The sequence below is a fragment of the Callospermophilus lateralis genome, chromosome 4 (genome assembly GCF_048772815.1).
Source record: "Callospermophilus lateralis isolate mCalLat2 chromosome 4, mCalLat2.hap1, whole genome shotgun sequence".
NCBI lineage: Eukaryota > Metazoa > Chordata > Mammalia > Rodentia > Sciuridae > Callospermophilus > Callospermophilus lateralis.
In genome coordinates this window covers 150,225,232-150,238,597 of record NC_135308.1, presented here as the reverse complement: position 1 = coordinate 150,238,597, position 13,366 = coordinate 150,225,232, and the positions used below count along the sequence as shown (strand labels likewise).

Here is a 13,366-nt window from a genome sequence, read left to right as displayed (position 1 = left end):
TCTTAACTTATTGGTGATAAAACTCAAATATTCTTCATCATCATCATCTTCATCATCATCTCCATTGCCACCACTACCACCATCTACACCCCCACCATCGTCATCATGACACTGAGAGCTTATCCAGGGCCAGGTTCTCTTGCAAGGGCTTTTCATGTGCCCGCCCCTTTTACTCTCATATCAATCCTATGAGGTAGAAACTTTTGTGTCTTTTGGGTACCAGGGATTGAACTCACGGGCACTCAGCCACTGAGCCACACCCCCAGCCCTATTTTGTATTTTATTTAGAGACAGGGTCTCACTGAGTTGCTTAGTGGCTTGCTTTTGCTTGAGGCTGGCCTTGAACTCATGATCCTCTTGTCTCAGCCTCCTGAGCCACTGGGATTACAGGATTGTGCCACTGTGTGCTGCAGAGGTAAGAACTTTTAAAATCTTTATCATCTAGTTGAGATAACAGAGGCAAAGAGAAGTTAAGAAACTTGCCCATGTCATACAGTCAGCAAGTAGCAGATTTAACCCAAGCCATTTATTTCAGATCTCTTAATAAACATAAAAACTGAGTTCCTACGGCAAGCCATGTTACCTTTAGTTCTTACACCAATGTGCCAGGTAGGACAGAGGTTTCAGTGGTTTGATCATAGCCAAAAAACCCCCAAGGAGAGCAGAGATGCAGAGCCTTCAGGAGGCTGGGCCCTGGCATCAAAGGCTTTGCTCCTTGGTAAAGCCCTCTCGGGTCTGAAGGCAGTAGACAGCGTGGGTAGATGTGGACAGGTCATGACATCAGGCAGCCACGTCCTCTGTTCCCAGTGAGAAACCACCAGCAGGTAACTCCAAGGAGGTAGTTTTTCCAAATGGGCAGGGCTCTGCTTCAGAGGGTAAGAGTGGCCCTCACCAGAGAGCCCGGTTCCTCTCTGCTGGATACAGGGGCTTGGGAAACACCCCTGGATTCCCTGCACCTCATTTCAGCCATAAAGCTCCAGCTCTTCCAGGGAGCCTCAACTGCTCTGTGGGTTCAGGGAGATCCTACGAGGCATGTGGTTATGGATCCTCTGGTCTCCAGCTATGAGGGGTGCATTTTGAGTCTCTGCCTCTGCTTTGGCAGTAGGAAGTTATGGTTGAGAAGAGACTTTCGGAGTCAGGGCTGCTTGTGAACCCTGGACCTACCACCTTCTGGCTGGGAAACATTGGATATTCTACTTAACCTTCCCAAGCCTCAGTTTCCCTATCTGAAAAATGGGAATGGTGATGCCCGGTGTGGTGATGCATGCCTGTCATCCCAGCAACTCGGGAGGCAGAGGCAGGAGAATTGCAAGTTCAAAGCCAGCCTCAGCAACTTAGTGAGGCCCTAGGTAACTTAGCAAGACCTTGTCTCAAAAGGGCTGGGGATCTGAGGATGTGGCTCTGTGGGTAAGCACCCATGGGTTCAATCCCTGGTTCCAAAGGGGGGAAAATAAAAGCAACACCTAACTTCAGGGATGGTGTAAGGATGGATAACAAAGTCAATGCAGGGCGTGACACATAGCAGACACCTGGCATTGGCATTATCAAGAAGCTTCCGTACTCACCTCCCGCAAAGCAACAGCCTGTCACCCCACCTGAAGAGGAGGTTGTGTGCAAACCCCCCCCCCCCTGTAGACACTGCCTGCACAGTTTCCATTTCCTGGGACCCACCTTCTGGGCATAGGACAGCTGGTTGTAGGTGGCCATGGTGGCAGCTTCGTTGGCACAGGCCTCTCTGGCTTTGGCAAAGGTCAACTTGTACTGACCCAGTGGGGAGCGGAGATGGAACACCCCAACAGTAGTGTCTGCAGGAGGAAGGAGACGAACCAAATGATCAGCCCACCTGGTTGGTCCTGCTTTCAGCAAAGGACTTTGAAGGACTTTCAAAGTAGAAGGCCAGCTGTCCCCCAGGGTGTCTTCAGAAGCCACTTCCATGTGTGTCCAAACATATCATTGAAAATATTCATTTCTTTTCTAATTATAAAAATAGCATCTACTCAACGAAATACCACCTACCCAATTAGAATGGCTATTATCAAAAAGAGAATAATAAATGTTGATGTGGATGCAGAGAAAAGAGAACTCTGTTGGTGGGAATGCAAATTAGGAAGGCCATTATAGGGAGATTCTTAAAAATCAAACATAAAATTACCCTATGATCCACTGATCCCACTCCCCCAACACACCCCAAGGAAATGAAATCAGTATGTCGAAGAAACACCAGCATGCCCGTGCTTACTGCAGCACTAAAGACAACATCCGTGATTTGACATCAGCCCGAGTCCACCAAGAGATGGATAAAGAAAACCTCTCTCTCTCTCTCTCTCTCTCTCTCTCTCTCTCTCTCTCTCTCACACACACACACACACACATACACACACACACACAAAACTAATCAGCCATAAAAAGAATGAAATCCTGTCATTTGCAGCAACATGGCTGAACCTGGAGTATACTATATAAATGATAAAGACCAGACACCATAGGATCTGCCTCACGTGTGAAATCTACAGAAGTTGATCTTGTACAATCAGGGAGCAGAATAGTGGGCTCCGGAGGACGGGTGGGTAGAGGGAGGCGGATAGGAAGAGATTGGTCCACAGGTACGACATTACACACAGGCCGAGGAAGTTCTGTGTGTCTTGCATATAGTATGGTGACTTTGGTAAATAAAACTGTATTGAATATTTCAAAATAACAAGAAGAGAGGATTTTGAATGTTTTCACCACAAAGAAATGATCAATGTGAGAGGTATGGATATGCTAAATATCCTGATTTAGTTATCTCACAATGTGGACATGTGTGGAAACATCACACTCTCCTCCAGAAATAGATACAATTATTATGTGCCAATTAAAATGAAATAAAAAGGATATTTTCATCAGAGGAACTGGGTCCACACAGAAAAGTAAAAAAGAAAAAAAAATAATACTCACTTATAACCCTATTTAGAGGAAACAATCCTTGCTCCCCAGCTAACATTTCAGTATACTTTCTTCTAGATTTTTACTTTTTTGGGGGGTGACTTTTAAGTCTGATATAATTCCACATCCTTCCAGGTTTTTTTCCAATTAATTTATATGCTACAAATATTATAAATGTGATGGCATACTACAGTTTTCAGAAGTCTTTTTAAATTTAACATTGAAACATGATTATTTGCCAATATTATAGTAATATAATTTTTTTCCTCTAATAGTTGTTTTTTTTTTTTTTGGTAGTGCTGGGGTTGGCCCCAGGGCCTTGCACATGCTAGGCAAGTGTTCTACCATTGAGCTACATCCCCAGCCCTTTTTATTTTGAGATGGCATCTCACTGACTTGCTCAGACTGGCCTTGAACTTGACACCCCCTGCTTCAGCCTCCTCTGTGGCTGGAACTAAAGGTATCTGCCACTGTACCCAGCCCATAATACTTAAAATTGAATCTTTTTGATGCTTTTACAACTAGGAAAAAAAATATATCTTAAAGTGGAACTTCTGCCAAGCGCTCTGTATCACTGCTATGCCATTTTAAAAAGTTTTTAAAAATTTGATGTTCTCCCCAAGATACTGGGTAATTTTTATCATTTGTTTGCAGCTAGTATCTTTTCATATATTTCGAGGACATAGACCAGAAAGAGTTCAAGAACTGAGTCCCAGTTTTATATTGTTTATAGGTTCATTATAAAATGTCATTAAAGGACTCTTTCTCACTGAAAAAAAGGCTAATTCCAGTTTTTCCTGACCGCCCAAAGCCCAGCAGTATAATCCCTAGATGTAGGTCCTGCCATCCTGCTGGCCACACAGCTTGGAGCCCTCTGGAGAGCTGTTGTCCTGTCTCCTTGCCAAGACCTCACAGTGCCTTCGGGTGGATGTGTGGCAGTGTATTTGATTGTCCTTTACATGAAATATCTAGGGTAATTCTAATTTTTGGTGATTTTCATTAATGCTGGGGTGAGTGTGTTTATCTTCATTCAATTCCTAGATTTCTATAGGAATGAAGATCCCCAACCCTGAGTCCATCTGACGGACACATGGCCACTCCCGTGACTCTAAATGCTGTACCAGTTTGCCCTCCTCTGACCTGTGTGAGTAGGCACTTCCTCCTGAGCGTGGGGAGCCTGGGAGTGTGCCTGTGAGTTTGTTATAAGCCACTCAAATCATGCTTGGAAGTGCCCGGGGTAAGTACCAATCGATGCACTATCATCAAAACAACTATTAAGCAAATTGCTTCTGCAATATGAGTCTTTGATTCTTGACCCTGAGCAGGGCTTCTGGGATTCAGTTGCAATCAACAGCTGACGGGTTTCTAAGTGATGGGGAAAAGTAAGCTTGGGAAAACTCGGGACAGATGGCCTCGGATCTCCATCCTGCTCCTAGCGGCTCAGGGGCCAATCCCGAGTTTCCTCTGCCCCCCTCCTGCCCACATTGGGTCTGGGCAACGTAAGGACGCTTTGGTCTGTTTAAATTACGCTTTGTTTCTCTTTTTCCTCTTCTGAAGGTCTCTTCCCCAAGCCCAAACAGAAAGGTGCTTTGGGCCATGGCGCCCGGCTATACCGACCCTGGAAGTGGAGGTCGGTACACTCGGCGTCTGCGTGACACTGCCCATTGTCCTGCAAGCAGCGGTCCAGGGGCAGCTGCTCTGGCTCGCAGTCCAGCCCGTCCCCCACGTAGTGACTCTTACATTCACACTTGTGCTTGCCCTGTGGGAAGAGAGTGGGTCAAGATGAAAAAGACTCTCTAGGACCCCAGGATCCCAGGACCCATCCGGCCTGGGAGGTGTTGGAAGGACCAAGAGAAGGCACCTCCTGTCTGGCGGGGATGGGTAGGGGCGACATCTTGCTCTGGTACAGGCTCACAGTGAAACCTCGTCCTCCATCTCATCTCTTCCTCAGAGCTCCCCGCAAGTCCAGCCCCCGGCATGAGCAGCTCTCCAGTGCTCTGCACATTGGCCTGGTCTGAAAGGAGTTCATGTAGCAAGCCCTGTCTCTCTCCTGGTTTGCAGGCTCCAAGGACGCAGGGGCCCTGCCTGTCTCTAATGCAGTACCCCCAGCCCCTGCATAGCCCATGATAGGTGCCTGGTGACTGTTGGTGGAATCAGTGGATTATCTCATCTAATTCCCACATCAACCCTATGAGGTCTGTGTGACCGTCAGGCCCACTTTACAGAGGAGGAAGCTGAGGCTCAGAGCCATTAAGTAGCTAGGCCCAGGCTTCCACAGTCGGTAAGTCCAGGAGCTGAGTCTCACAGGCTGGCTGACTCTTGGTCTGTGTGAGTGACCAGCACTGGGCATCATCTCCCACTCTGCTCTTCCCACCAGAGAAACAGGGCGCTGATTCCATCCCCCAAAGACTGACTGAGTGCCACTCACTACGCTCCGGCTTCTCAACTCTTTGTTTTGGCACCAGGGATTGAACCCAGGGGCATTAACCACTGAGCCACATCCCCAGCCCTTTTTAAAAGTTTTCATTTAGAGACAGGGTCTCACCAAGTTGCTTAGAGCCTCACTAAGTTGCTGAGGCTGGCTTTGAACTTGCGGTCCTCCTGCCTCAGCCTCCCGAGCTGCTGGGATTATAGGCATGCGCCACTGTGCCCGGCTATCGACTCCCTGAATACACCTTAAGCTTTGAATAATTTTAGATTCATAGGAAAGTTACAAAGGTAGCAGAGAGCTGCCCGCTGCAGCCCACCAGTCTCCCCTAATGTCACCATCTTATGGGAGCATCGTCCCCTTGTCAAAATTAAGAAATCAATGTCATTTTTCTTACTAAACAATAGACTCTGCCTGGGTTTCACCAGACTTCCCACTACAGTCCCCTTTCTGTTGAGGAGGACAATGACACTCACCCCACTGACTTTTAACAAGCAACAGAAGTGGGCAGAAAGCTGGGGAGGAGGCTCAAGGGAGGCAGGGGCTGGGACTCTGGGACTCTCCCTTGCAGGGAGCGGGCTCACCGGGCCGGTCATCCTGCAGGTGGCGTGCTCATGACACCCGCCGTTGAGGCCGTCGGCACAGGGGTCTATCTCCACGCAGCTGCGGCCATCTCCCCTGTAGCCCTTCAGGCAACTGCAGGAGACTTTGGTGCCCTTCTGGGAGCACTTGGCGGCCTTGGCACAGCCCCCGTTGTTCTGTTTGCAGAAGTCCACGGCTGGAGGAGCGGGGAGAGAGGCTCTGCTGACCACCCTCTGAACCCGGGGCTTCCGGCTGGGGCTGCTGGTGACCTGCGCCCGCCAGCACGCCGGGTGGGGGGCAGCAGACCCCAGCACTGTGGTCTCTCTGAGAGCCTTTGCAACACTTAGACCCTGTGAAACGCTCACGGACCAGTCCTGGTGACCTCTGTCCACTCCCCTGCGCTGGGTCCCCCGCAGGTCACATACCTCTAGGCTCACTTTGGTAGTCGATTTCAGAATATGTTTGGGTTTTTAATGTTAGAATAAAGGTGTGTATGTGTGTGTGTGTGTGGGGTTAGTGCAACAGGAACCACCTTGTGAGACAGGCATTGTTGACCCCATTCCACAGATGAACAAACTGAGGACCAGAGAGCTTCCCTCACCTGGCAGAGGTAAAACAGCTAGGACGTGGCAGGGCTGGGGTTTGAACCCTGGGTGGCTTGGCCCCCTGTGTTTGCTGGCTCTTAGGACCTTGGTTTTCACACTCCCCCCCATAGTCTGGTTATCGCCTCAGCACTCCTGGAAAGCTGGCTGAGTTTTCCTGTGTGCTGGGGTCTAGGGCAGCCTCTTGAGATCCTGAGGACCCAAGCCCTGCCTAAGAGCGACAGGGAGGAGAGGGTGGCCTGTGCTGCCACTGCTGAGCACGGAGCCCTCTGGATTGCCCTGGCGTGGTTCCCATGCTGCAGGTACGGGGAGACTTAGTGACTGCAGGGGAAGTTCACCTCTCCATGTGGATGTTTATTTAGCCATGAAAAAGGAATCAGGCAGTGCCTGAGACTGACTGCTGGCTTCTCACCGGTGCCCGGGCTCTTTGTTTCCTAATAGGAAATGGATCTGGGTGGGCTAGGAAAACACCCCATTTCCCTGGCTCTTGGCAGAAGGTGAGGTGCCAGTCTTGGGAGGGGAGCAGGTCTGAGTTCAGCAGCCGCGAGGCCATGGTCTTAAAGGGAAGGTTTGCCTCATCCGCTCCCTCTCTCATCTTGCTGCTGGGGTGTGCTCACGTTGGTGGCCACGTGGGCCACAACCCTTCAGGGTGACCATTCAGGTGAAATTCAAACTGTTATACGAGACAGAAATAAACACCTGCCTGGTTTACACCCGGTTCATTTGAGACTCTCTATGGCTGGGTGATAGCTCCCAAGGACAGATTTCACAGTGTCCACAGTGGTTCTCATGGGAGGTCACAGGATGATAGATGTATTATTTTTTTTTTTAATACTGTAGCACCTGGAGTTTTGAAGTAAGACTGACTGAATCCTAGAGTTAGGAAAACACTCTACAATAAAGTGCATCCTGTTTTTCCAAACGATTCCAAAGCCTTGGTGTGGGAGGTGGGCAACGAGCCCCCGGCAGACCCCGTGAGGAAGCCCAGCGGAGGGAGGGTGGGTTGGGCGAGGAGGCCGGCAGGAGGCAGAAGAGCTGGGACAGGCGCAGGCACCCTGACCTGGTCCTGCTCCTGTCTTGCACGGAGCCGCTGTTTCCCAGGTACAGAAAGCGGTCTCACCTGTGCAGGTTACCCCGTCGCCTTCATAGCCCAGGTCACACTCACACGTGTTGTTCTCCACACAGGTGGCGTGGGCAGAGCAAGGAGGCGTGCACACAGGGGCCAACTCTGCAAGACAGAGGCCACCACGGTCCCGCACCAGTTGTGAGGAGCTGGGGCCACCTGTGAGTCCCCAAGACTCCCCCGAGCATCATCTGTGACCCATAAGAACCCCCACGGGGCAGGAACCTGGGGCAACTTGCTAAGGTCCTTCCCAGCCTGGCGACTCTGAGATTCTAGAATCAGTCTTGTACGTGAAGACACCTCTGCCAGTTTATCCAGATCACAGTGCAGACCCAGAAAGACTGGCTTTATCCTTCAGGCCACCAGACCCCCACCCTCACCCGGACCCTTTCAGTTGGGTGCTGCCAGAGGCTGACCCTTCCCATGACAGACCTGCCTGAGTGTCGCAGAAGCGGCCCGTCCACCCCGGTTCACACACACACTGACCGGAGCCTGCGATTCCATCGTCACACCGTCCGTGCTCTGAGCAGCTGCAGGCTGAAAGGCAGATCAGAGAGTGTTTGGGAATCGGCCATCAGGGCTGGGATCCCACCTGCTGGCCCCCTGAGCACCCACTGGCTGTGAGCTTCTGGCCTGGGACGCACTGTGCTATGTCACAGGGGCCCATTCATTTATCCACACGTTCAGGAGGTAACTTAGCCAGGCACTACGGGGCGGTGAGGTTACAGGGAAAACGTCAGAGAGAAGCTTCTCGTCTTCAGGGGTCTCACCTTGGGGTCTAGGAGTAACAAGCTGTTGAGCGTGTGGCTATGAATGTGGCGAATGTTCTGACTGCAGAAGTGCAGAGCATCGTGGGGACAGCGTCATGATAGAACAGTCAGGGGGACAGAACCTCACCTGGGGCCTCCTGATGGAGAAATCTGTCTGATCTGAGATGGGCCACTTCCTCCCTTCTTACCCCCTGCAGCGTGACCATGACAACCCAAGTCACCATCGACTCCTGCTGAGACGGCTGTTCACTCCCCCATGGTGGCCCTGCTTCTGTAACCCTCCGCAGGGAGCTCGGAGGCCATCTGCTCATGACACTCCTCCGCCCACCACCCAGAGATGCTCTTGACCATCAGCCGGCTGAGAGCGCTGTGGGAGCTGGCCCTGGTGACCTTCAGATTTCATCTCCTTCCTTTCCTCTTCTTTGCCCACTCTGCTCAGCTGGCCTGGCCTCCTGGCTGTCCTGCATGCCAAGCCCTCCTGGATCAGGGCCTCTGCACTTGCTAATCTCTCCTTCAGGAAAGCCACGCCTCTGCTCTGCATGGCCCACTGCAGTAGCCACTAGCTACGTGCAGCTATTGAAATTTAAGCTAATTAAAAAGTCCAGCTCCTCAGTCATACATTTTGAGTGCTCCATAGCCCAGGTGGCTAGTGGCTTCTATCCTGAACAGTGGAGTCACAGAATGTTTCTAGCATTGCTCTCCGTTTGGTCGACCTGCTCTTGATATTCCCATGACCTCTGATGGGCCTCTACTCAAGCACTCCTGGTGGGGGATGTCTTCTAAAACAGAGCCTTTCATCCTTTTCTTCTTCTTCTTTTTTTTTTTTTTTTTTTTTTTGGTACTGGTGATTGAACCCAGGGGTGCTTAATTACTGAGCCAGAGTCCCAGCTCAGCATTTTATTTTTTATTTGGAGACAAGAGTCTTACTAAATTACCTAGGGCTGAGGCTGGCTTTCAACTCGCAATCCTCCTGCGTCAGCCTCCAGAGCTGCTGGGATTTGAGGTGTGTGACACCGCACCCTATGCCTGCCTTTTGTCTTTTTAGCCTTTGTAACTATTTTTCTTCCTGTAAGCAATTTGAGAGCTGGGACTTGGCTCTGTCCCCCTCCCACCACTGTATCCCTAGCCTTAGGACAATTCCTGCTGTGGAGAAAACCCTTTGAACTCTTTGTGCCTGGGTTTCTTGATCTGCCGGTTGCTGATAATAACAGGGCCTGCCTCAGAGGGTTAGGGTTAGGGTTAGATGGGACCACATATGCCAGGCACATAGTAGGCACTCAATAAACATTGGCTGTCAAGATTCGTAAGAACTCAATAGGTGCTTGTGGGTTGAATGACTGAGAGTGGACTTTGCTCAGCCACAGCTTGTCTTGGTGGCTGCAGCTCCAGGGGTGAAGGTCAGTCTGGGGATGAAAACTGGGAGAAGGAGAAAAGGCAGAAGGAAGTGGATGGTGGGAGAAGGCAGAAGGTGTGTGGCGTGGATGAGGATGGAGAGGGGAACATCAGGGAGGCGACCACCTACGCTGACATTCAGGCCCGAATCTCCCTGGCCAGCACAGCTCGCACGCGGTCCCGTTGAAGCCGATGTTGCACTGGCACTGACCCGTGGCCGAGTACTCTTGGAGGCAGACACCCCTGTTATTACACGGGGTATCTGGTCCTCCGGGGCAGGCTGGAAGAGAGGAACAGCGGTGACTCCCAGTCCCCAAACCCAGGGCAGCTCAGCGCCTTCTAGAACGTGCTATGGATTCTGACATCCAGGAAGTGGCTCTGAGTGTCAGTGGATACTGAGGACGGGCCACTGGCCCACGGGACATGAGGGTCCATGCATCTGAGAGGATTCTACGCTGGCAGGACAACAGACCTAATTGTGTCCTGAATTTGGGAGTCAGGAGACCTGCATAGGAGGAGATGTGGGTTGAGAAATGAAGTGGCTCTGAGTTTTGGTTTTCTTAGCTCCAAACGAAGTTGGTGGCAATAATGATCATGCTACAGTGCCTATGTGACCTTGTCACATTATTATTGTGAGTCTCACATGAAGAGCATTTTGGAAATCTAAAGCAGTGAACAAATATTTTCTCATCTATTAAACGGGATCAACGGTGGAACTGCTCCCTAGGAGAGCCAAGATTAAATACTCTGACTTGTGCAAAAAACAGCACTTGACAATATGCCCGACTGGGCCACCGTTATGTCATGGCTGTATTATTCACTAGAAGTCATATCTAGACACTGGGTTTCAGGATGGGCCCAAAGGCCCTTTGTCATGGAGCTACAGGAGGGAGGAAAATGCTAGATATTCTGTAATGGGGGATTTCCAGGAGATTATGGTCTAGATGTGCCATACCAGGATATCATCTCTCAAGGGTAGAATCCTATCAAATGCATGTACACAGACATGCTTATCCATATCATCTGCATTTTTTGCTGCAGAGCATCAAAAAATTAACTACGCAGTGTCTTTAGCACCAGGGGAAACATCTCTGCTGTCAGACTATTGGAATATGTGACAGTGGAATCTCAACCCAGTAAAACGCAAAGTACGCAAATGAGTAAATGAGACACACACAGGACTCCTCAGAGCGCTCCTTTGGGGCCTGGGGATCACAAGGAAGGTGCTCTGGCACCTCCTCGTGGCTCGGTACCTCAGAAGCTGGGAAGTGAGGCTGCACACCTTCAGAGTAGCCCCTGAAGGAAGAGGCCCTCACCCTGGCAGTCTGGCAGGAAGTAGCCCTTGCAGCACCTGGGGAGCTGGATCACCAGCATGCACTGCTGCTGGCAGCCATCCAGGTTCCTCTTGAACGGCAGCAGATTGTAGAGACACTTCTGCTTCACTCCCTAAAGGAAGAGAGAGGTCCACATTATGCCACCGCCTTCCGCCCAGGCTGGGGCTCTCGAGTGCCCCCCTCTGGAGGATTCCGGTACTGCCGGGGACTGGCCGAGCCTTAGGCTCCTGGCCAAGGAGCAGGCAGAGCCCCCGCGCAGGGCAGCATTCGTCCCCTTCTGGAGAGGAAGGCCTTTCTGACCCTAGGAGCCCTTTGCAAATGTCATTGTAGCCCAGAGGGGGAGTCGGGGAGAGGCAGTTTCCCATCATGGAAGGTGTTTGAAGAGACACCGATCCCCAGCAAGAGCGCACATTTTGTTTTGCAGAGGTGATTTTGATGGGGTTTTAGGTGTAGAGTAGAAATAAAAAAACAATATTTAATCAGCACTTAAATGTACCCCTGTTTTAAAATAGATTTTTTGCTGGGCGTGGTGGTGCATGCCTATAATCCCAGTGGCTTGGGAGGCTGAGGCAAAGGATTGTAAGTTCAAAGCCAGCCTCAGCAACTTAGTAATGCCCTGAGCAACTCAGTGAGGCCTTGTCTCTAAGTAAAATATTTAAAAAAAGGACTGGGGATGTGGCTCAGTTGTTGAGTGCCCCTGGGTTCAATTCTCAGTACTAAGAAAAAAAAAGAAAAAAGAAAAATCTACTAATAAAAATTTTTTTTCAAGAGCCAAGTATAAAATTGTTCTCAGTTCCATTTTACAGAGGCAAAACTGATAGACCCTGTAACTTGCCAAAGATAAGTAGAATTTAACCCCAGGTCTGTAAACTCTAAAATTCATTGACCTAACCAAGACTCTTTATGGGTTTCTGGGCTGAATCCTACCTTTGCTCCTTGCTGCTTGTGTGCCCTCTCTGATCCATTTTCTCATGGGTGAAGTGGATGTAAAATGACCTTCCTACAGGTCTTATGATGAGAAATAAAGATCATCAATATCTAAAGGACCCAGCAGAGAGGGTGGGGCATGGGAGACAGCAGCCAGCAAAGCACAGCAGTTATCATTATAACCATTTTTTAAAGTCTCCTGCAGGTCTGTAACCCCAGGAGTTTTCCAGACAGTTCCTAGAAGATGTAGGTCGACAGGCTGCCTGGGCGTGTACATCCCTTACCCCGCTTGCTTGGTGGTTGAGGCATGACAGGTGGCATTCACTTCGCACACCCGCGGACCCCTCCAGAGCACACGTGCTCACACCCCCCAGAAGCCTGAGGTCTGACAATGAACCTGCCGTGGTTTTCCCAACATCGCATTCATGATTACCTTCGGTTTGCTCCACCGTGGGCATCTGGGAGTATTGACACAGCTCCCACAGTCCCCCTAGTGTGCAAGAAGAGAGACTCTCAGGTCAAGCGTACTGGAAAACACCAGGCAATGTCCCTGCTTACCACCTGGATGGGCGGATTAAGAACTTGTTCATACCCATTAAGATTCTGCCTCTGATCAAGAAGGTAACAACAGACACACCCTAGCTTGGCCATGGAGAATTCTGAAGGTCTGTCTGGGGCCTCAAATCTTTGGTTGGGTTCTTTGAACAAAACCCCTGTTACCCAGAGCTGGCCCAGGGCTGCGTGACCAGGTGCCTGGGGGTACCGGATGCAGGTGCAGCTCTATTTTAAGCTAGCCGTGACACCTTTAGCACCCCTTCACGCCCTGATCTTTACCTTTATAATGTGTAAAAAGTAGAGGTGAAAATTCTTGCTGCTATTTGGTCTTCAGGGCATTGGCGAGAGAAAATCATTAGCCGGAGAAATGTGCGTGAACAGACTTTGGAACTTAGGAAGCCACCACCCCTTATTGTAGAAAGGACAATCCCTATTGTGGGATAGTTAGTGCATGCCTATGAGGTGCCAGGCCCTGATGCCAAACGCTGATACCTTTGCTACGTTGCCCCCCCTCTTGGAGACTGTTCCCAAGTCTACACAGTGGAGTTGGTGGTGACCACTCCATTGTTAGGTTTTGGTGGGGTCTGATGAGCACTGCGCAAAGTGGGCTGTTGTCTAAATGGTGAGGGGATGAAACGCTGGCCTGCTGGGTGGGCAGATGCACAGGGATGTTCAAGGCCTGGGCCGGGCTAGGAAGAGGCTGTGGATTCCCAATTTGAAGAATTCCA

The 13,366-nt window shown here is 50.4% G+C and overlaps 1 protein-coding gene across 1 annotated transcript in view; it reads right to left on the bottom strand.

Annotated features, from left to right (window-relative positions):
- Positions 1-13,366, bottom strand: part of Stab2 (stabilin 2) — a 153,409-nt gene that overhangs the window by 13,586 nt on the left and 126,457 nt on the right. The window contains exons 54-61 of the mRNA XM_076855421.2: positions 12,517-12,573; positions 11,139-11,268; positions 9,953-10,102; positions 8,093-8,197; positions 7,658-7,765; positions 5,938-6,131; positions 4,543-4,684; positions 1,672-1,805 (exon numbers count right to left, since the gene is read on the bottom strand). Of these exons, the coding sequence (XP_076711536.2) occupies positions 1,672-1,805; positions 4,543-4,684; positions 5,938-6,131; positions 7,658-7,765; positions 8,093-8,197; positions 9,953-10,102; positions 11,139-11,268; positions 12,517-12,573 (1,020 nt within the window). The remainder of the gene's footprint in view (positions 1-1,671; positions 1,806-4,542; positions 4,685-5,937; positions 6,132-7,657; positions 7,766-8,092; positions 8,198-9,952; positions 10,103-11,138; positions 11,269-12,516; positions 12,574-13,366) is intronic.